The sequence below is a fragment of the Saccostrea cucullata genome, unplaced genomic scaffold, assembly GCF_032062105.1.
Source record: "Saccostrea cucullata isolate Sc308-1 unplaced genomic scaffold, CSIRO_AGI_Scuc_v1 ctg236, whole genome shotgun sequence".
Taxonomy (NCBI): Eukaryota; Metazoa; Mollusca; class Bivalvia; order Ostreida; family Ostreidae; genus Saccostrea; species Saccostrea cuccullata.
The window spans coordinates 422354-448215 of NW_026932733.1; the positions used below are offsets into that span (position 1 = coordinate 422354).

At 31.2% G+C, this 25862-nt stretch overlaps 1 protein-coding gene across 1 annotated transcript in view; it reads left to right on the forward strand.

Moving 5' to 3' along the window:
* Positions 1-1058: 1058 nt before the first annotated feature.
* The window catches only part of LOC134235975 (uncharacterized), an 85807-nt gene continuing 61003 nt past the window's right edge, over positions 1059-25862 (forward strand). The window contains exon 1 of the mRNA XM_062718155.1: positions 1059-1143. Coding sequence (XP_062574139.1) covers positions 1059-1143 — 85 coding nt within the window. The remainder of the gene's footprint in view (positions 1144-25862) is intronic.

Sequence of the window (25862 nt, forward strand, 5' to 3'; positions counted from 1 at the left end):
TAGATATTCCAGGACGGCGTCTATATATTGCATGACCTTAAATTTCATTTCTATGAACTCAATGAATGCATCTCTTGCATCGTTTGAACACGTCGTGCATACTGTTAAAGATCTGAAAATTGGATATGAAGGACAACCTATTATCTAATCTTGTTAACAAGAATCAGTTTGCAGACTACATGATGAACCCTTACAAATAAATTGTAAGCAAACAAATTCCCAACGACTTTTACACATCATAGACGTCAACTGCTTCTAAACACCATACTGATATACCTAGCAAGAACTCTGAAGTGTTTAAATTAAAAGAAGCTGGACTTCCTCATTGAAAAGGTAAGTTTGATGTTAATTTCAAGCAGTTTGATGTAATAATTACGGATATAATTACGGGAACAAATCTGTTCCTCTATCAATAAGTTTTTAATCAAATGAACACTTCTATATGATAAAGTTCTTGACTTCATTTTAAAATTTTATTATATCGATGCAATTTTTTAAAACTATAAACAATATTCTTTATAGTTAGTATTTCAACTTTATATATCCCATCTGTTGTAGTTGTTAGAATGTTTTACTGTATGAAGAGCTAGGTTTAACCAACGACTAAACTGTCGGACAAACGCGATTAATCAACTTCTCCACCATCCACTTCCTCAGTCTGAGCAATGTGAGTAGCATTCCATTCACGTGTATATGGTGTCCAAGTCTCCTAACGTCATTTTTCAAAACCTTGCTCTCTTCACAACCAATGTTTAAACCGAGACTGGCAACAAGGGTTGGTCCAAAAGTAATGTCAAAACTGCTGGAGAAGTTAAAGCAATGCTACCAAAAAAGATACAAATGTCCCTATTTATTTTTGCCCTAAAACCACAGGCACTTGTTTCGGAAATAATTTTTTAACCCATAGTATAATAATAACACAAGGTATCTAACTCCGAATTACACTCAGTACCCCCTACTCAGAAATGCACTCATTTAAACTTTCAGATAAAAAGCACTGGCAAACTTTTTATTACCATTGTCTTTTACGATAATTTATCTACACAACCATATACGGCATGTATGTCTTTGTTTTCATTTATCTCCGTAAACAGCGTCAAAACTCTGCCCGTCGAGTGGAAAGTGGAACTCAACCACGAAACGGTATGTGCTGATCCCGCACGACAATTTTGATTGGCTAAAAATCTGTATCTAAAATTACATCGAAAAAAATGTCGTAGTGTTTTTATGAAAAATGAGACGTAATCAAATTTTATTCATTCAGTGCAATATTCTAAATCTGAAATTGAATTTTTAAACTCACTGATTTTTTTAGTTTTGCTCTTTGCCCGAAATTAGCACATACCGTTTCGTGGTTGAGTTCCACTTTCCACTAGGCGGGCAGAGTTTTGACGCTGTTTACGGAGATAAATGAAAACAAAGATATGCATGCTGTATATGGTTGTGTAGATAAATTATCGTAGAAGACAATGGTAATAAAACGTTTGCCAGTGCATTTCATCTGAAAGTGTAAATGTAAGTGTAAATGTTTCTGAGGAGGGGGGTACTGAGTGTAATTCGGAGTTAGATACCTTGTGTTATTATTATACTATGGGTTGAATAATTATTTCCGAAACAAGCGCCTGTGCCTAAAACATTAGATTATTTACGATTCTTTTTAAAATATTAAGATAAACACAACCTAAGGTTTTTGCAAGAATGTTACCGCCTCGCAATGACGTTGCTACCTTACTTTTCAAGAGTCTTGTTTAATTAAAGTCTGCATTTTGTAAGTTCATTATGTTTTTGAGTCACTATTTTTTCTACAATTTCGACCACGGACTACTCTGTTTATTCGATATCACCAGAGGGTTCAAATTAAAATGGTTATCTTCTTTATATATATGAAACCAGAAACTTTGGGGTGGGGGTAATAGTGTTCACCTTATTTGCTTTTTAAGGACCAGAGGAGAGTAAGTTTTCTGTACCAAATGTCAGGACATAAACGCTGATAAGAAGTCATATACATTATTACTCTATGTATAAAATGAGTCTCGGACTTAAGGTCGGACGATACGTTTCTCAGACATCTGTTTTGTATATCTTCATAATATATAAAAAATATTTAAATCTATTATTACCTTTTGATTTTTAAACTGGTTTCTAATTGTCTTTAGAAATTTACAACTCTAAAATTCTTTATTTTGGCAATTTAATTTATTTCCAAAAAGATTATGTAGGCAAAACCATCCTCTGGTATCTTGCACAAAAGTCTGGTAAGGTACTTCAATTTATTGTGAATAAAGTTGTAATAGTAGCATTACTTCATTTACAAAATCCAAAAAAATATATCTTATTTACAAATGTAGGAACATACCGTCTGTCCTCAAAGTGTTCTTTTGCATTTTAAAAAAGACAACATAAAAATTTGCAGATCTTTTTTTAAATATCCCAGTTTGATCCAAAAGTTTCCCTTGAACCAAAAATTCTGTTTTCAGGTCTCTCTCTCTGATTCCAATTCTATCTGATTCCGTCCACTTACCCTTAACGCCTCTTCGGAGAGGATACGAAAACGTGATAGAAACTGACAAATCATACATCAATATCACCGAAGGGATGTGGTTTTCAAAAACTATTTTATTACTTCTTTTCTAGAGGGCATTCGTAGAATAAAGAAAGGAATGAGCAGACACTTGAATTAGCCTTCGTAAGTGCACTTTATGACATAGGCGTACTCAAGAAATCAATAAAACTGAAATCATTTGTAAAATACTAGTAAACTTTATTGTCCTGAAATCTCCTTTAAGCAATTTTATAATGAACATGTTGCTAAAAATTTGTTTGGCTGATTAAGATTTGTACCTGATTCTTTGTCACCTATACTGCTAGTTCCTAAACAATATCTCCTCGTAAGAAAGTTATATGTTATAATTGATTTATTGTATTTTTTACGTCCCATTCAAGATTTTTTCAATCATTTAGAGACGTCTGTGAAAATTAAAGAATCGCCCTTATTTGGATTTTAGATATCATCTGTTAATATTGAATCATACTAAGTGATTTATATGAGGAGAAATGATATGTATTCATTGGTTTATGACATTGTTTAGAGCTTATTTAAATATTTTAAAATAGATTTGCACTTAAGCATACATAAAGTTTTATTAACCATGCTTGATTTATGGAACGCCAAATTTGCTTCAATGAAATATGTTGAGATGACGAACAGTATTCGAACTCAAAAGTCCAATAAACATTACAAAAGAGGAGCGGAGCAAATACGGGCCTCAAAAACATCAGAGATGGGATCAGGTGCCTTGGAGGAGTGAGCATCCCCTACCGACCGGTCACATCCGCCATGAACTACTTGTCATGATCGGGAAAAAGCAGAAAAATGCGTCAACAACTCTGAGTGTTACATGTAATAATGGTCTAACAATCAATATGAAAAAAAATCAGACAGCATTTCACTTAATGATAAATCTTATTTGCTGACAAGATCATTGTATCGACCAAAGAACTTACAAAATGATGACCTTAAACGAGACTGCTGGTATTCTTGTTTCATCAACTGGTTTGTCAATAACTTGCCTTGTTTAAGAAACTGTTCATACGTAGAACATGCTCTTCCTTATCGAATCAACTGAAATATATAAACTCCTTATGCAGGTGATGAAGGTATATTGCTGTATAAATAAGGGAAGTTGACGATTGAAAAGTTAACGCCACCACATTTAACACGAAACTTGGGTTAGGTTACCATTTTACTTTTTCAAGTAAACTATTCAAATATGAGACATGCAGATGTATCAGACTCTGTGGTAGCTTTTATTTCAGGCTCACCGGGATATATCTTATCAACATAAGAATGGCAAAAAATAAATAAATAAATAAATAAATAACACAAATATCTAAATGTCTAGTTGAAGGCCACAGCAAGTGCTTTCTTCTTTTCAGATATAAGCTTATGAACAAATTCTGCTTCATATGAATACAAAAATTGGTCTGCTAATAATGGGGCGCAATTAGTACACATGGGAATTCCCATTAATATTTGGAAGACCAGGGGTCCGTTTTACAAATGCAAATTCTTCATTAATTAAAAAAAACACTAATTAAACACAACTTACGACTAAGACCAAAAACTAATATTGATTGTAAAATTTTGTAAAATGATGATTCTGTTTGAAACTGCTATCATGAAAATATCTTGTTAAATTCTTTTACAAAAGATTAAAATAAAATTCAAATCATATAAAAGAGAAAGTTATGAGCATAATTAAATTTTGGAATAAGTTCTTTTGTAAAAAATGTCTCCAAAAACTATACAGAAATATATTTTCAATCAGAAATTCAAGCATCTTTCTAATATCAACACTAGAGTACTTGTGTGTACAATCAGAATGATTTTTGACAAAATGATTTTGCATTTTATATATAATATATTAAGAGGTAATTGGTTTAAAAGGTCATATTTTTTTCTTTCCTTCTCATTTTAAAACAATTTGAAACAGAAATGGCAAACTGAGTTTGAAATCAAGCGGGGACTATATTTTACTGCGGAATGGCGGCGTATGGAGATAATTCCTTTTCTGCTTCTCAAAACTACTAATGGATTTGGTATCAAATGTTGAACAATTAAACGAACTCAAATTATTTAGTTATTGATTAAAGTTTTAAAAATATATATTAAATGAATTTAATTTTTTCAACAAATTACTTGAAAGTATCGAATCTGAGAACAGATTTGAGCAATAAAATCAGTAAAAGGCGTTTTTATTTTTCTAAGTGGGCAAAACTATATTTCTTCAGCATCATTTTGTATCTTTATATGACTACAATACGTAAGTGGAGATAAGTAAAAATTAAATATACTAAGCATATTAAAAAACTAATATTGCCTAAAAAACTAAGAAAAATAAAGGATTAAATTCAGATTAGTCAATATCTATTTCTGTTAATCTGATAAGATGATAAATAAGAGTTTTTTTTTAAATTTATTTTTATTTTTATTTTGCTTAATGTCAATGAAAAATATAATGAAAATGACCTTGACCTGGCCTTGCTTCTAAAATACTAAAAATACAAAAACAGACTTTAAAAAACACTGACCTAGATTTTGTTTGTAATTTGTTGAGCAATTCATTTCTCAATTTCCATTGACTGAAATGCCTTATAGCCAGAGATAGATTTCATTCATAACTGAATTCACTAGCAATTAAATGTGCATCACTGCTCTGGTAATGAAGTTACATGCAGTCAGTTTTTTAGAGCCACTGTTACAACTTAATTAAACTTTTCACGCAAGGCAATTCATCATCATTCTCCATAATAGAGGATATTTTGAATCATTGCTCAATATTTCCGGCATTTTGCTGTTGCACAGTGCATCCCTTAAAACTTTTGTGGACTTAAAACATTGCCAAAAAAATAATAAAAGTTTTATTAAGTAATTTATTTGTTGGATTTGATTAGTCGACAGACGCATGACTTTGTCAACGTCTCCAGAAAATTATTCTAGTGCCCAGTCAAGAATTTCTCAAGTAAATTTGTTGTAGGAAGAACTGAATTCTGGTAAAATGATATGTAATTTCTTCTGTAACATTTCATATTTTTTCCCTTTTCACTCTAAATTCTCATTGCTCCAAGAAGTGTATAATTTTTAGTTTTAATGACGTAGCAAGTTAACTACTAGTATTTAATTATCTACATATACTGAAAAAGCATTACAAGGGTAGGTATGTGATAATTTAAATTCAACTCCCAACAAGCTAATTCGGAGAATTTTGGTTCGCACTTTTGGGATACTAGTATGAATGAAATATATGGAGATAACGAACATTATTTTATATGTCTGTATGTATACGTGCACTTTAAATAAAGCATCCCTTCAGAGAAATAAACTGTGTCAACATGCAATCCAAGTTAAAAGGCAGGGAAACCCAAAGGCACAGATAATATCTGTCAATTAATTGATAATCACGAAAGTCATGCAAGGTATAGAGCTGATTAAATAAAAAGGGAATATTGGCTGCCATCCGGAGGACGGGTATTTCCGTCCCTCCTCAGAGAAATTCTGTGTAGGCTTCAAATTTCCACACCCCCGGTTTTTGTCGGTATCTGCATACAACAGACCAATGATAAAACATGACGAAACTGGACTTTTCCTAGCATATGTACTTTTTTAGGGTTTAAAAATCAATCATGCATTTGTTATGAGTTGAGATTGTGATATAATACATTGTATTGTACAACACAAAAAATGCTCAATATCAAGCCAGCTCAGAATGTTATCCTAAAGTGCGTGAAGGACTGGTCACATGTTGTAAAAATCTCAATTTTATAAAAAGAAATGTTATTTACGTCCTTGTTTAATAAATATTGTATACAGTATCTATGGCAAGCCCTTTTGCTATTTATTCGGAAAAATAAAATCTATCTAAAAATTACAGTGATATCTCTCATTTTAGAGAGATATCTCTTGAAAAATAGAGATATCTCTCATTTTTAATAGATATCTCTCATTTTTAATAGATATCTCTTTGAGAAAGAGATATCTCTTGAACTTAGAGAGATATCTCATATATTTAGAGAGATATCTCTTTTTATTAGAGAGATATCTCTTCCACTTGAAAAGATATATCTTTCTCCTTGAGAGATATCTCTTTCGTGAAAAGAGATATCTCTAAATGTTAGAGATATCTCTTTCATCTAGAGAGATATCTCTTTCACTTTTGGAGATATCTTTCCAAGTTAAAGAGATATCTCTTAAAATAAAAGAGATATCTCTTTAAGTTTATCTTAAGAGATATCTCTTAAAGTGAAAGAGATATCTTTCAAAAGTGTCTATAAGAGATATCTCTCAAGCAAAAAGAGATATCTTCTTATTGCAAAGAGATATTTTTCTTCATTACTTTTATTTAAATTCCATTTAAAATGACTTCTCCCTTTACCGGAAGTAAGCTTTTTATTCACGAAAGTACATTAAAGTATTTTTAAATTCGACATATTCATGATATTCTACATTATAGCTTTACTAGACATCACAAGTAATTCAGTTTTGTCCAGATTTCAAATTAGAAATAGTTGATTATTTCATAAGATGAGAAAATTCGGTCCATTGCATTTGAGATTATATATATGCTTACTTTCGTTTTCCTGAATATTAAACTTTTAGCATTTTTATCAACGAAGTTGCCATTATTATTTGTTGTTTCGAGTAAGGGATATAGCATTTTTGTCTACACAGTACATATATTATTCTGGGTAATTGCTTGCTCAGTCTTTTTTCTTATAACATTTGAGAGACTTTACTTTCTATTTTAAGGATCACTGGAAAAGAGATATCTCTTTCATTAAATTTCATTTCAGTAGCTCATAAATATATCTCTTTTTGAAAATCTAAAGAGATAGCTCTCTAACTAAGAAAGATATCTCTTTTAACCTTGTTAAAGAGATAAATCTCTCAAACTTTAAGAGATATCTCTCTCGCTTAAAGAGATAGGATAGATATCTCTCTGAGTTAAAGAGATATCTCTCTTACAAAAAGAGATATCTCTCTAAGGTATGAAAATATCTCTTTAAGTCAAAGAGATATCTCTATAAGCTAAAGAGATATCTCTGTTATTGAAAGAAAATTTTTATTTCACGAATAAATAGTAAAAGAGCTTGCCATAAGTATCCGTTTAAGCATACTTTCACAGAAATTTAAAGTTGAAAATCAAATACGACGATACGCATATTTTCATTCGGTGCAATACCGCTGTGAGATCATAGTCAGTAAAGAAAATATTTGAAACGGATACAGCTCCGCGCAATTTTTAAGCTCACGTGGTTTTTCACGCACAAATTGAGGTCACATATTTGTAATAAATTAACATTATCGAACTTCAGTACGATATGACATAGGCTTAAGTTATATTACAAATATAATGTCAAGTATAAATGTCCTTTAGAATTATTATCTCAAGTTTCCAAAATGGATTTTTTAATTGGGAATTTTATCAATAAATGGTACGATGTTACTACTATACAAGTCTACCCTAGGTTTATACAGATTTTCTAAAACGAACTTTCTTTGATAACATTTAGTTTGAATTTTAATTTTTTCTTCTTAAAGGTGAGTATTTTTAAGAAATCTTCGCTCATTTACCATACTCCTCTTGGTATTGTCGAAATGTAGTGCCGAAAAGGGATAACACTGCAGAAAGAAACCATACTTAAGGGTAGAATATTGAAGTATTGTTTATTTTTTTAATTGTAAATTCTTTCTAAGAAAAGGAAAATTCTTCTGCATTTACGGTTTGAAACGTTAAAATTTTGCAGTGGGATGGATCTTAAAAAATACCTTATTACATATTTGAAAAAGATTTTAAAGAAGAATGTACAGAAAATATAAATATAGTAGCTGTAAAAAATACTGCTTTCCTTATAGCAAGAAACCATAAAAATACATATAAAGCAGTATATCAAACAAATGATATATATGTGAATTATGTTTTAGTAAGTGAAATAAAACACAAATAATGTAAACAATTACTTTAAAATATATTTTGTTGCCCCGATATAAAATATTATACAGTTATTGACTGGGTATGAAGGCAACATATGATTTGTTGGACCTGAAGGTGAAAATGTTGCCCGAGGCCGCACAGAAAATATAAATATAGTAGCTGTTTTGTACTTTGTCACTTAAGTGATCAATTTAATCAATACACGCTATATTATCAATTATTTTATATGGAAAAGTATGGTTTCTTCAGTAAATATAAAACATCAACTGAGAAAGCTTTCAAACAGAACGGATAAAAAGATGGCTGCGATGATTAATTACTTGACGTAACAGAACAGTGCGGTCTAACAATTCATAAAAATCTTTTTATAAATAATGAATATATAGAGTGATATTTATAAGGGTATAACAATATACAGTTAGTGGTGGTTATTATTTCAGACAAGAGTATATCAAAGTCATACCAACTGATATATATGTGAATTATTTTATCAATACACGCTATACTATCAATTATTTTATATGGGAAATTAAGTAAATATGAAATAAAACAAAATCATTATGTATATCACAAAAATTACTTTAACAATATATTTTGCTATTTTGCCGCCGATATTGAACGATGATATAAAATATTACATTTTAAACGTAATAAACATTTCTTTTGTTGGACTTTTTATTAGTAAGAAATATATAGAAGGATATTTATAAGGGTATTACAATACATTTTAAACAACTTGACGTTAATTTGTGCAAAAGTGCGTGGAGCTGTATAAAAATTACAGATGAAATGTAAAATGGACTGTAAGTTAAATTTATAATCATTAAAATGACTTTTAGGCATGCAAGCTCTTAAACAGGATTTCATTACTGAGATACAAATAGTAAATTTTCTTTCGGGTGGAAGGGTTTTCTTCTTGTCAGTGAGCAATAGCGCCATACATTTTGGTTAACTTTTCCCGAGTACAATGCTACTGGGTACTGCTTAAAAAGTTGAACAACATATTTGATATATGTTTTACTCGAGAAATGTAAATCTTTGCGTTACTATCTATTTTATTGTAATTTTGATGTTTTTCTTATTCTAACACAGTGAATAGTGTCCTAACAGGTACATGTCTGCCCAAAATCCTTCATCTATATCATGTCTTAGTTTCTGTCCATTTAATCAGGAAAGTAGTAGTAGTCTGGACAGTTGTGATGATTTGAGTGTGGATGAGTTAAAGAATTGAAGTTGTAATTTGGATGAAGTTAAAGATTCAAAACAAGTCTTTTTTGTGCAATTTTTCAAATTGCTTAAAAAAGCTGAAATCTTCAGAGATCTCCAACAAAACAAACAACAATCAGTTAAAATAGTGAATGTTTGAGTTTCTTTGGTTTATAAAATAGGAAAGTTGAGCCATGTGTATTTCAAATCTGTTTGAATCTGTTTGTGCCCTCGGAAGGAAGAAAAGGTGAAGAGTAAACATTTCAAATTTTTTGCACTATGAGTGGAATATTTTTTCTGACTTTAGTGTCAGCTATGAAGTTTTTAAAGATCAGGTCTTCCGACAATCTTTTGGAATTCACATTAAAATTGCCCCCTGTTTTAGCGGACATAGTTTTGCTTTCATCTGAAGTAGACTTTGGTTTAACTCGACATCTATATATACTGACAACGTATTATCAATTTTAAAACAATAATTCCTATCCTCTATAGCAAGTGATTCCATTTTGGAAGTTTTTAAAGGTCTTGCACTGCTCCCGGTTGTTATTGTTTCAATTGACTTTTGATCGAGCTTGATTACTGTTCGTTGTCTCAATATTTTAGTTGTAGATTCTAACGGCAGTCAAGCAACTTCAATATTTCAATATATTTATTATTGTCTAGTGAGCTTGATCCTGTCTCCATGATTATATCATTAACGCATTTATTCTTTTCTTCATCTGTTAGTACAAACTATCAGGGTTTTCAGATACGTAGAGAGATAGTGTTGATTGAAAGCAGCATTAGAGATGTAATATGTATATTATGCATGTTACAAACTACTGTAATGTTTTGGCTCTTTTTACTCGACTTCTCCGAATGATATAATTCAGTCAACAAATTAATATAATTATTAAGAACAAACACCATTTTTTAGCCCTGTCAAAAAATAACACTCTTTCAAAGGTCATTTTTCGTATACAATATTCATACTGTCGTTCCTTTACAAATGTTTCTAATTATACACATTGAAATGAATCCTGTAGTCTTAAGGGACCTTATGTAAAAATCTGAAATAATTACTATAGAAAACAATGTCAATTTAGCACTAAAGGGAAATATCATGCTAAATTTTAGGATTATGTTTGCTGCGAGAAGAGGCATTGGTTTCCAATGATCAAATCACATTGCGGTTGACACGTAAAAGTACCGGAAGTTCAAAAGAAGGAAATTACCAAAGTAAAACCTTGTTTTAAAAGGCATGAAATCAATTTATCATCGAAGGGATCAAAGACAGTGCATCAATAAAAAAAAAAAGGCAAGGTCACGTGATCGATGTCCGAGAAACAGTGACAGATGATCGACAGTAATGTTCGCATTGGAATCTCGATACTGTTTATCAATGATTGATTAGATAATACATAACTCAATTTCATTTCCCTTAACACTTTCTGAAATTCATGTACCGTTCTTTCCTTTAGTTGTAATCACTAGACCTGCGACCAATCTAATGCTTATAATAAGGCGTTCATGACTCTTAACATGACATCATGCCATTTTTCTTCATCATTTCTAACTTCTCTTCGATGTCTAAGTATCACGAACCCAATTCACCTACAGTAACTGAACTGCAGAGGCTAAATTTTTACCCATGTTTTCATTTTAGTTAAAATAAATGGATCACAATTTAATTTAACTAAAATGAAAGACATTTCTGATCACACAGGAGGATCACATCCGCTGTGATCTTCCTGTATGAATCAGGTTAACGAAATAATCACTCTAATAAAAATGAAGGAAAATAATTGAAAACAGTTTTAAAAAGTAAGTGAAAAAAGAACCGACCCATCAATGAGCTGTATTAGCAAATATCATTATAAAGACCATTGACTTTGCAAAACCCTGGTCTTTAACCCTCTTAACATCAGCTGTTTTTCCTAAGCCTGGAAGGGTGAGTTACTCATAGAAGTAATGCATTTGCAATTTGCAATCTACCTTCATCACCTGCATACGGGGTTTATATCTCTCAGTTGATTCAGAACCCCAAAAAGATGCTCAACTTAATATGAACAATTTTTAAACGTGGTTAGCAAACAAACTGATGAAACAAGAATATCAGCAGTTTCTTTTAAAGTATTCATTTCGTTTGTTCTATATTCGATGCAACGACCTTGTCAGCAAATACAATTTAACATTAGGTCAAATGCTGACTGACATTTTCATACTATTTTTTAGGCCATTATATACATTATATTGTTAGTCCATTATATACACACTGAATTGACGACGGATTTTCCATGACAAGAAGAATACGGCGGTGAGACCGGTCGGCAGGGGATGTTAACTCCTCCATGACACCTGGTCCACCTCTGATGTTCTAGAGGTTCGTGTTTGCTCTGCTCCTATTTTGTATTGTTAAATAGACTTTTGAGCTTCAAAACTATATCCATATATGTTTCAATGCTCTAGAGTTAGAGGTTGATTCTTATGTCACAAATTCGAAGTGTGAAGAACGATACTTCCGATAAAAACCGTATAAATCCAGTAAGTATATATATAACAGATATTTTGCCTGAAAAGATATAAGATGTGTTTGTTGGAAAGAAATATCCGTTGTAAAATGAAGATTATTTCTCAAAGTGATATTCATATATATAACAGAAAAAAGATGGATGTGTTTGTTGGAGATTGTTCTCCTTTATAAAAACGTATTTTGTGGGAAAAAGAGATATTTCTTGTAAGAAAAGATTATTTTATATGAGAAAAGGTATTGTTGAAATTAACTCTGTTTGAGACTTTTTTAGTCCGAGAAATCTTTTTAAATTAGTGATTATAAATTCTTGTCATACTAGTGAAAATAATATTATAAAATTGTCTATATTCTTGATTTTCGAAATTTTTATTAAAAAAATGATTTATTCCGTACGGTTTATTCTTATAATGATAATAAAAAAATTCTAATTACATAGAAATTGTTAACGTACATATAAAAACTGCTGAAAAATTCCTAGGGAATTGAACTATTGAATAGCAACATTTGTTATAGACATATTTTTCTGTAGAATAGATAACTTTTTACATGAAAAAATGTCCTTTGTGTTTCCGACTCTTTATTCTGATGTCACCACTGTCTCGGATGGGGAAATATAAATGGATAAACTAAGATTTTTTTATGATCAAAATAGTTTATTGAAAAGACTATTTCAAAGATAATTAGAACTGTTACAACATAATTTAGGGTCTTATTGTGATAATATACCTCCAATAAAGATCTAAAACTTTTATGGCATCTTCGTAATTACGAACAAAATCATATAGAATTTTTATGCTTTCCTTTCTGCAAAGACACGAAGTAATTCCAAAACTTTATTAGACTCTCTAGAACGGGCAGAATAAATAAGGCTATATAAAGCCTTGGCATTTAAACCTATTTAAGTTATTTCTTATTAAAGCAAAAAAACTTCTAAACCACGGCATTTCCTTTCAGACAATATTACGCTGAACACAGGAGAAAAATATATAATGATTATGGCACTTATTAGACGATCCTAGTGCACAACCTTTGTTAACTGTGTTACATATATGTAACATATATATATGAAATGTAATAAAAACGAACAATGATCATTGTAAATTGTTCATTTAAACAATAAAAATTATGAGCAGAGATAACTCAGACTTCTGGAAAAAGAGAGAGGTCGGATCAGATGCCTCAGAGGAATAAACGCTCCCTGTTGACCGGCTATATTATTCTTGTCATAAGAAGAGTAAAAATAATTGTTTAATAATTTGTGTGTAAGATGTACATAAGATAACATTCTATGATGGTAACACAAAAGAAACTCTGGTCGATACAATGACTTTGTCAGCATACATACTGAATTGTCGACGGAATTTTCTGTTATTTCAAAGTCATGGCAAGGGTCGCACGGCGGGTGTGACCGGTCGGCAGGGATGCTCACTCCTCCATAGCACCTGATCCCACCTCAGATATTTTAGGTCCGTGTTTAATCTGCTCCAAATTTGTATTTTTAATGGACTTTTGAGATTAGATACTGTTCGTTATCTCCATATATTTCATTCAAAAGAAATATCCAGAGTTTTTTTCTTTTTCGTTTGAGGAAAGGTGTGATTGGAGCCGAGGGAGATACTGTTGCGTGGCGGATGAATATCTTTGAAGCAATATGAGCTGCAATTTTGATATCATCTGATGCAAAATTGTAATTTTAACTATTTCAATGACAGAGAAAAGAAACATTTATAAACTTCTATTGTTCTTATTTGTAATAAAAGAACTTTTATAGGCTATAAATTATGTAAAATTACATTATTGTCGTCCTGTACAATATTGTTTTTTTAAATAGTACTAAATATTGGAGTATACAGAAGTCATTCTTTTGAAACAATTTAATACTTAACTGTTGTCTAATTGATCATAAAGATTTAAATTACTTTCAAATTTATCATAATAACACATTTTAATAGCAAAATATAATTCACAAAAATCCAGGTTATATTGCTTTAGAGCAACCATACTTATTTTTAATTCGTGGCATTTGTACCTACCTCTTTAAATCAATTGTAATATCTTCAAAGGAATAAAAGGTATTTTTGAATTAAACCTATCTGAAATTAATTTTATGATAAGTATAATTGATTTGAAGATAGGTACAACTGATTTGAAGATAGGTATACATATCTCAAGTTTTTGGTTTTTGGTTTTTTTGGTTTTTATTTTTTTTTTAATACAATTTTGTTTGTATCATATGTCCTTAAGTCCTTCATATATTTTCCCAGAGTTTACCATATACAATAAACAAATATGTATGTAAATAATTACAAGCCCATAAGATCTTCATCGTTACTAAAATAGTTACATTCATCTAAAAGGGTCGTAGTTAGTTCCAGCTACATCTCATTGCAGGTTGGATTTGTTCAAATATTGCAATAATATCGACATTGAAATAAACTGTTATGTTATTTGATACGTGCAATTAATTGCATTTTTCTGTTGATATAATATAAGTTTTTAACTTACATCTGTATATGTTCAGTTTTTGTTGTATTTGGGTGTACATCTCTTTGGCTCCTTATAAATGACAACCATGACGTTTGTTTTAATTCAAAACATTTCGTATAAACTATCTTGGATATATAGTGTGCAATACATAACGGTTTAATTTAAATTGAAAAGATCAAATATCACGTTTTACAGTAAATACGATGCAGAGGTGTCTGAGAGAGAATGAAAATAGACTGCATTTACAAAAAAAGGTTAAAACAGGACAACTGATCTGTAATATCCACGGAGAAAAAAATTAATCGCGCAACACATTAGATTGTGTTCTCGACACAATATTAATAAAATGAATGTTATCCGATAACAAACCAGTTGTTTAGTTGTAAAATAAGGTATCAACTGTGATTAAAGAAATATAACCGATTCCGTGCAGGGACGTTATTATGTAAATAACCACATCGTTACAGATTTTGTAGTCCGTATCGTCATAAAGGACAAATCAATGCATCAAAAAATATTAGTCGAATAATACTATTAAACAATTTCTGATCAATACATGAGTGTTTTTTCTTCAAAAACACATTTTTTTTCTTTTTAATTTATCTTCAACCATAAAGGGTAAATAAGAACAGTTTACTCTGAGGCTAAATATTATGAACCAATTAACTTCTGCGAGACGCCAGAAAATAGGAATGTTTCAAAACAGCGTGTCTTGTCATCCAGCAAGTGCCCACAATATCATTCTGTCATCGTTTTCCAGCGTCACAAACATTTATTCTGAAAGAAAGAGGCGAAGATTAAAAGATGTCTTGCAAATTTTAATTGATGTTAGCAATATTTCAAAAAATTGCGTTTTAATTTTTAAAAAGCATAAACATTCGGTTTGATTTTCAGCAAAGTATGCGCTTTAGCCACTCCATTGACCAATACCAGAAGATAAAAGATTTCTACGTCTGGATTTTATTATAGAAATTTATTTTTAATTAGTAAAGATCGGTAAAAAGTTCTTTCAAGATGGAAACATTGTCAGGCATCTTATTGCAGATTTTATTCGAAATAAAAAAAATCAGAAAGGATAGAAGTCGACATTGCAATGAAGATGAAATTGTTCCAGAAATTGGAATACTTATTTTTAAATTTCTCCAATATATAAGACAATTAAGACTTTGATTTAACAGCATGACCGTCTCTCCTCAAGGTCTATTCTATTTTGGAATGTACTTCGAATAAAATATATGGATATAACGAATAGTATTCAAGATCATCAAAAGTCCGTTAAACAATACAAACTTTGGAGCAGAGCAAACACGGACCTCTAAAATATCAGAAGTGGGATCAAGTGCCATGTAGGTTTAACAAATATATGAAAAACGCCAGGCAGAATTTGACGTAATGATAGAGTGTATTTGCTGACCAACAAGTCACATCCGCCGTGTGCTCCTTGTCATGATCGTTTTTAATAGGAAAAAATGGATTCACATAAAATCCGTTTTGAACATTGAAAACAATTAAAACATCCAACAAAGATATATCCAGAAAAAAAATTTAAAAAAATATGTGAATAATGGTTTAAAACAAATATATAAAAAAGCTGATTACATTCGGTAAAGATACTTAATACTAACTACAATATAAGTAATGTGAGGGATAAATTGTAAGCTTAATGAACAGTAATAAATTTTAGAAAAATGTAAAATCCAAAAATTTTATCTAGCTTAATAGCTTAAAAAAAGAGTTTGCAAAACCTTATGCAAAAATTGAGATAAAGATATAAACCTATGACGGAAAAATCTCCATAAAACAATACAAATTCAGTGTATAAATAATGGCCTAACAATTAGAAATATGAAAAAACGTATAAATAATGCCCTAACAAGTATTTGAAAAACTCAATGACTCAATGATAAATTGTATCTGCTGAAAAGGTCATAGAAATGATGACCTTAAACGAGACTGCTGATATTCTTGTTTCATCAACTTGTTTATCAACAATTTACCTCGTTGTAGAAATTGTTCATACGTGGAGCATGCTCTTGCGTATCTAATCAACTGAGATATGTAAACTCCGTATGCAGGTGATGAAGGCATATTGCTGCATAAGTATGGGAAGTTGACGATAGAAAAGTTAAAGTCATCACGTTTATCATAGAGCTTGGTTACTAGATACCATTAACGTCTTTTTCAGTTAACATATCTAAATATAAAACAGATGTGTTTGACTCTGTGGTAACTTTTATCCTCAAAATCATATGCCAGTTTTAAATAATTTTAATATTCCACAGAGCCAAAATAAATTTGAATTACCCTATATATATATTAGATCCCGAAACTTCATTAAAAATCCTTACAAGCAAAGATACATAGAGGGTTCAACCAAGCCTCTTTCGTTACTCCTCACTAAGATACTGACAGTTGTGAAGGAAAAACTTCAAGAGTTCTGTGCAACAATATATTTAAGAAGTGGTGTGAATCAGATGTGGATACTCAAAAATTCCAAAGAACTTTTCGACAATTTGAAAACAAGATTTTACCGAAATCAACAGCTTAAAAACTTAATTACGACTTTTCGACTTTATACACAGCCATTCCCCACGATAAATCAAAGTCCAGGCTTTTTGATATCATTGACAGCTGCTTTTTCAATAAAAATGGAACTTGTAAATTTACTTTCCTGTTCGTTAGCCATTTGCAAAATTATTTTGTTAAAACACATTCTGATTGCACACAGTACTCTGAAGCTGACATCAAAGAGATGCTTGAGTTTCTGATTGACAATATCTATGTGGTTTTTGGAGACCAGGTATTCCAACAATTTATTGAATTGCGCTCCGTTATTAGCAGATCTAGTTTTATATTCATATGAAGCAGAATCTATGCAAAATCTTATGTGTGAAAAGAAGAAAACACTTGCTGTGGCCTTCAACTCGACATTTAGATATATGGACGACGTATTGTCAATTAACAATGGTAATTTCCATACCTACGTCGATACGATATATCCTGTTGAGCTTGAGATAAAAGATACCACAGAGTCTGACACATCTGTTTCATACTTGGATATTTTACTTAAAAAGACGTTAATGGTCATCTAACAACCAAGCTCTATGATAAACGTAATGACTTTAACTTTTCTATCGTCACCTTCCCTTACTTATGCAGCAACATACCTTCATTACATGCATACGGAGTATATATATCTCAGTTGATTCGATACGCAACAGCATGCTCGACGTATGAACAATTTCTAAAACGGGGAAAATTATTGACAAACAAGTTGATGAAACAATAATATCAACAGTCTTGTTTAAAGTCATCATTTCGTAAGTTCTATGGTAGATAAATTGACCTTGTCAACAAATACAATTTATCATTGAGTCAAATGATGACTGAGTTTTTCATACTAATTGTTATTCCATTATTTATACACTGAATTGACGACGGATTTTTCCGTGATTTCCCGATCATGACAAGGAGCACACGGCGGGTGTGACTGGTCAGCAGAGGATGCTCACTCCTTCATGGCACCTGATCCCACCTCTGATGTTTCGGAGGTCCGTGTTTGCTCTGCTCCTATTTTGTATTGTTTTATGGACTTTGAGATTGAATACTGTTCGTTATCGCCATATCTTCATCCAAGTATCGATTCTTTGACATCATAGACAGCTTTTTCAATAAAAATGGAATTTGTAGTAAACTTACCCCATCTACAAAATCATTTGTCCAAAAAAAAATTCTGATACTACACAAAAGTACTCCAAAGATGATATTAAAAAGATGCTCGAGTTTCTTATTGATTGTCTCTATGTACTGGTAGACTGACTAAGTCTTAGTTTGGTATGATCCGTCGACAAGGGGGTTACTTCACTATGGCACCTGATCCCCCATGCTTTAGGCGGGTCTGTATTTGGTCTTCCCTAAATCTATTTGTTCCAATTAACGTTTGGGCTTGATTACTATTCGTTATCCTTGTATTTTATACTAGCATAGATTTACTGTGTTTAAAAATATTCACACTTGTACCTCTTTGAGTGTATCTGCTATGAATTATAAATTTATCTCTTTTCTTTTTAAATTCCTTCTTTCTATCCTTAATTTTCCGTGTATGCCCCACTTTTTACGGAGGTGACTCTGTCATTTTTTATACTGGTCGACGTTCTTTTGCTTTCATCATACAAGACTCCTTTGTTTTCTTTTAATTTTCATGGTGTCATTATGTTGCCCTTTTAAAGATAAATTTAGTTTCACAGAATTATAACAGAAAAAGAACAATTATTTTTTTACCATTAAAAAACATATTGGCATCGCATGTCGTAGAAAGCTATTTTTGTTTGTAGAGGTTGTTGTCAACGGAGGCGTATGTTTATGTGTTTCTTGCATTTTAAGCAAGAACTGGCGTTATTACATGCACTTTATGAATTAATTTACAACAGATTTAGAGGAGAGATATCCGAAATGAAAGCGATTCATTGACATCTTTCCTTTTTCAAAATTTGTATGAGAAGAATTCAAGGAAAATAATTAGATCAGATAACAGAAACAATGTATTGTTCTACTGATATTGTTCTTAACTTCATCACTTAACCGAAATCTTTGTCTGCCTGTAAGGTACATCAAAGCTTAAAGTATAACAAAATAACAGACTGTGTTTTGCTCTTCGATGCATGTTGGTTATTTTTGGAAAGGTACGTTTTCCTGATATAACAGATATATCATGTTTTCCGTAACAGTTTAATGTAGCTGTACTTTCAGTTAACATAAATCGATCTTAAGCCAGATTAAAACTCCAAATATGGGGTCTAGGCTAATCATGTCACTCTGAATACTTCACAAAGTGCAAACAAATGTCACATCTCTATCACATTGTTCTTTCTGTACTTATGGAAGAATTACGCTTATATAGTGCTTAAACTACCAGTAATTAAATTTGAAAAAAATCTTTTCTATGGTTTTATAATTGTTCCAGACATTGCTATTCTAAAATCCAGTTACATAGAATAAAACACACTTACATGTACATATAGTTAAGTTACCCAGTATGCGTAGTGAAACTGGAGGGAACTATAAATTTCCCCTAAAGTCTGTTCCTATGTTTTTTCGTCAAACTCACTTCCTGCCTTTTTCCATACACATTTGCAGATATCTGTTTTTATGTGTCTTGATCTCCTCTGTGGAATTTTATTGTTTGCAAATGAACAATAAACTGTATTTATAGAATGAAAATTTCTTTCAAAAAAATCAGAAATTACATTTTTGTGCACGTTGTTAATATCTTTTGAATAAAAAAAATCACCTTTATCAAATAGCTGATATATTGATTGTCCCAGGAAAAATAGCTTTTTTGTCTGATTACGGACTTTACGACAGTCAATCATAATGATGGATAATGAAAACAATCTCTGTTTGTTAAGGAAACAGCAGGATGTCGAATCATAAACACCAATATTTTAAAATAAACAGATAGGTCCAACCCAAAGGCCCCAAAACAGAACATTTATCGTAATTATTTCTGCTCTTTCTTTCAAAAACAGTTCAACTGCAGGCATTTACAGCCTTCAACCGACCGGAAGAGCTTACTAGAATGACGAACAAATCTTTTCTAGGAGTGTTCTGAAAGAGCAAAAGAAACATACATCACGCCGTTATTATCAGTTATCATTATACATTATTGATCTTTCACGGGAAGTCAGAGAAATTTGAAATTTTTACATCAGGAACACACAATGTATATAATATTGACTTATCGATGAACACAACGGCGCTCTCTTCATTTTTTCTTTGAGTGGCGATAGTGTCTTTTTTCAATGGTAAAATCTCGCAAGAACTGGCAAATCATTGGCATATCGAGTCAATCATGAATGAGCGGCGTTTCTTGTCAATTTCTTTGATGAAAACTAAGAAATAAGTTAATAAAGTTCGTTGTGTCTTAACAAAAAACGATTTTTGCAAAGTTCTCAGTTACTAAAAATCTTTGAGTGCATTTTCTTGGAAAAGAAAACCTAGTTAAGACGATTTTTCGTCCTGTTGGGTGTGTGAGTGGGTAGGAGTAACCTTCCTGATGGTCAGTTGTCCTATTCAGGCAAAAGTATTCTGAGACTTAATACCTCTAAATCGAGCATACGATTTTTAGCCTTGAGGTGCCAACCATTTCTTTTAATCTAGACTTTCATCTAAGTTGAACAATCTGAAAGCTGGTTTGATTTACGTTAATTAAGTATCGTCAAAACACTTAATGACGGGACATAATACCTTGATGTCACAAAGAGAAAGACCGAGTCTAGAATTGACAGTGGTTGCTACCCGCTGATGGCCATTATTTTCCGATAACTGACGGCGTGTAGGAGGAGAACGTATCCTACTCCACGATACGATCCAACAGAAACTTGTTTTTACAAACTTGGAATCGAGATGCACGAGACGTGAATTGGGATATTTTGTTCGCCTTTTGTTTTAATTTGTGGAATTTATACATTTTCTTATCTGAAGAGGAAACAAAGGTAGTATGTTATATAATCATTTGTTTTAACGTGAATTATTTTGAAAATATGTTTTTATTAATTATAGTTATACGATGGGACAATTTCTCTTTGATTCAAAACAAATCAAGAAAAAAGCACTTGCATAAATGTTGTTGTTTTTTAAAAAAATATATAATTTACTGTTTTAAATACAAGTAAAATATGATTTGAATATGAAATTTGATATTTTTAAAAATATATTTTATATAACGCGAGTATATGTCACATTTACACCTACATGATCTGTGGGCCTTTTTAGTTCCTTTTGTGTTACCACATTTTATTTGAAAACCTTCCTTTTGGTTTTGCATGCTTCATGGATAAACATCTTTTAAAACGCCATTTAATTGTTTTTATGTTGATATTGCAATACCAGTGAAAAATATTTCAATAGAACTGAAGGTACTTGAGCACTGAGGTCACAAAATGAAAATCCCGCTCCCTCATTTGAAAGTGTCTTTTATGACAGTATATAAATGAACTTTGTAAAAGTTCAATTGACTTTTACTATTTTATTTAATATATAGAAAGGGTTGAGGATAAGAAAAAGGTATCCTGACTATCAAACACAGAATGACAAAGTTCATGTTAGCTTTGGATATCCCCAAATTTCTATCTGATCAAATTGGTTGTGTACATTGATTCTATCTAATAAAGATTCTGTGAAAGTCTCTGTGAATTTTACGCAGTGATATGGAAGGAGCGGATATGAAATAGTACACCCAGTATAATGGACGGACAGACTTACACTTCTATCAATTAAATCTTTTCTAGTTGTATGCAAAATTAAATGTAATTCGCTTTCCTCAGGCAAACCATCAATATAATGAAAATTATTTTATTCGTGCAACTTAATACTGCAACTGTATTATTTTGAAACAAAATGGCAACAGACTTGTTTTTTTAATGTGCAAAACAATGTCATTTATTATGAAATGAAACTAATATATCAAATTGTGATACAATGTACTTAAAACACAATTCCTGAGAAAATTTATTAACAAGGCAGATACATAACATATATAATTTGGCAAAATATGGCCTCAAAAACATCCATAATATACATATAAAACGGAATTAATTACAATTGAAAAAAGACATATGAGTTTGTCTTTTTGGTTTCTGGGTAATCCAAAAAATAAAAATGGACCTTGTGAATTTTTCTACCTTATAGTTGGTCATTTGCAAAACTTAACAATTAAAACAATTTTACGAATTTCACAAAGAAGACAACATTGAGCTTGTTTTTTGCCAAATAACACAAGAAGTTGATATATTATGAAATGACAACATATAATATAAAACATAAAAGTGAATTGGAGTAACCTTAAAACACAATTCCAGAAAATTTTTATTTTGAAACAAAATAACGTTTTAACCTGATGATGTTATCAAATGAATACATTTTAGACAGATTAAGCAGCCCGTTTTTAGCAGAACACCTTGTGAAGAATTTTTGTATTCATGTGAAGAAGTTGATATAAAAAAAATTTATATACTTGTAACTCTTGGAGACCAGATATTCTAACAATCTGATGATGGATATCAATACTTAATAGCAGCCCGTTTTTAGCAGAACAAGAATTTTTGTATTCATGTGAAGAAGGAAAAAAATATTCAAAATCTCATACATGAAAAGAATATAACACTTGTTGTGGCCTTCAACTCGACATTTAGATATATCGACCACGTATTATCAATTAGCAAAAGTAAGTTCCATTCATATAACGACTACATAGATCTCAGTGAGCTTGAAATAAGACACCACAGAGTCTTACAAATCTGTTGCATATTTGATAATATTACTAGAAAAGGATGTCGATGATAACCTAACAACATAAGCTATATCATCAATGGGATGTCTTTCATCTTTCTACCGCCATATTAGCATGTAGCAATATAACATCACTTTTATGGATTTTATGTTCCTCAGTTGATTTGATGTGGAAAAGCATACTCTATGTACGGACGCGGACAGCAATTGACAAACAAGTTGATGAAACAAGAAGATTAACTGTCTCCTATAAATCATTATTTTGCAAAGTCTTTGATCGATACAAAGACCTTGTCCTATAATGTTATCTAGTAATCAGACAAATGCTCTTAATGTTTTTTCCCTGATGATTGTTAGAACATTATTTACACACTGAATTTTATACGGATTTTTCTGTTTCTTCTTTCGTTTTTCTTGTTGATTTCTTTAGTCCATAAACAATAAACCTGACTAGTTTTAAATGAATATTATTTATAGAACCTCTTGCAACCAGAAGGACAAGTATTCATTCAAAAATTACAGCTATACGACTTATACTGTATCAGTTCGAAAAGACAGTGGGGTAGGTAAGACTTTTGGTGGAATGTAATACTTGGGACATCTTCAATTTCATGAAGAATCGTGTGTTTTTTTTAATTGAGATTCCATGTCAATTAGTGGATAACACGATGGAAAGAAAAGGTTGCAGGTATTGGAAAAAATCCACAAATTGTAAAAACTAATGCAGCTTATTATATAGAATTTAAGTTCACCAAACCTCGTCCAGCCATTTATTGAAAATGTCGTTCTACTTTGCGTTCATAAGCTTCAGAAAATCCAAGTGTCAGCATTTTATCTTGACCCTTTACCCTAAAAAAATACGTGAGTTGCATATCGCTCACATTCCCGCCCGATTTGTTGTTAGCTGAACTTTGATTTGATTATCTCCATGTCTGGGACAATTGTCACAGGTTAACAAAACCATTTGTTGTCATCAAAGGGACTCTGATATTCCAATCTGGTTGCATTGAATTGTACTGACTGTTTCTAATATTTAACATGACTGGCCATTAGTAAAATTGGCTAACTATAATAAAATTAAAAATTATATACTAGTATACATGTACTGTAATTTAAATTTATTTTTAACAATAGAACTAGTTATTGAAATATATCATATCTCCAATATATGCACCGTAACATTTTCCAGTTTATTATTTGCCTGTCAAAATAATAATAAAATATTAAATAATTTTTTCAGTCCTGTTTTATGTTGATCCTTTCATTCTACCAAGTGTTTCAACATCCATTTATCTCTAAAAAAAATTTTTCATCCACACAAAGTTAAAACACATTCTAGAAAGCTTAATACCCCGGTTCAGCATAGAACGTGTTATAAAAATGTGGAGCTAAGTAAAATAGAAATGCTTTTCCATTAATTCGATATAAGCAGCGAAACGCATTACTAATGTTTTTCTTGCATCGGTATTTTTTCTTAATTTTTTTTGTCTGACTTTGGTGTTACCACAATAAAGTCTCTTTGATATGGTATATTAGAATCAACCAGGATATTTTTAATTAAACGTCTAAATTGGTTTTACTTAAAGTACTCACGTAGAGACTGTATAGCTCTTTTAATCAAAATGAAATAAACTTAATTTATAACTTGTCGATTACATTCATACGATTTCATCAGTTTGCAATTAAAACCTTGCTTTAATACGCGTACTTTTGATTAGGCTTCCATAACACACTGACAAATTCAGTACAGAAGTCAATGTACTTCACAATAATCAGAAATTGGAAAATAATCATGGGAATAAGATTTAATCTAGTGGTATTACATTTGTTGATGACGTTCTTAACATCATATTATATATACACCCGTATATATATTTGTTTGCAATAATTTTCGCTGTATAGAGACTTTTCCGTTACCTTATTTATTTTTACTTTGTAGACTTGAATGTGATTTACACAAAACATACGGACGAAATTCATTTGAAATGACACTCTGTACATATTGTATCGTTTAAAGTTAAAGTTTGCTTCCATGGTTTTAAAATACAATGCTTTGACAGCGAAAACAGTATATCATTACGTTGATTGCTGACTGATGGTTTTTCAGACGAATTGTTAGGCTGTTTTCACACTGAATCCTGAAACATACGGAAAAAACAAACGGTATTCAAGATCAAAAGTCCATAAAACAATACAAAATAGGTGCAAAGCAAACACGGACCTCCAAAACATCAGAGATGGGATCAGGTGCCATTGAGGAGTGAGCATCCCCTGCCGACCGGTCACAGCCGCCGTGTACTCCTTGTCATGATCGAGAATAATGGAAAAATCCGTCGTCTATTCAGTATATAAATAATGGAATAATAATTAGTACGAAAAACATCAGTCAGCATTTGGCTCAATGATAAATTGTTTTAGCTGACAAGGTCAATGTATCGACCATAGAACAAAATGGCGTCTAAGTATTTTCCCGTTTGTCTTATTATAACATTGAGAACACGGCGGATGTGACCGATCACCATGAAATACGTATGAAATACGTATTCCTCCATGGCACCTGATCCAATCTCGAATGCTTTTGGAGGTCCCTGTTTGCTCTGCTCCTTATTTCTTATTGTTGAAATGGACTTTCAAAACCTTAAAATGCATGTTCTTTTTCAATTCAAATTTTTTGCAAATATATAAAATAATTGTTTATTTCTTTTAAACTTCTTTAACATGCCCTTCTTAAACATAACTTTTCTAGGAAAAAGTAAATGATAACGCTTTAAAAACGATTATATGAAAAAAGATATGTAAATTGTATTTCAGCATGACAAGTTTGTTTGACAGAAATCTATGACCAGTATTTTACTTTCTGTGTACAAGTTATGTTC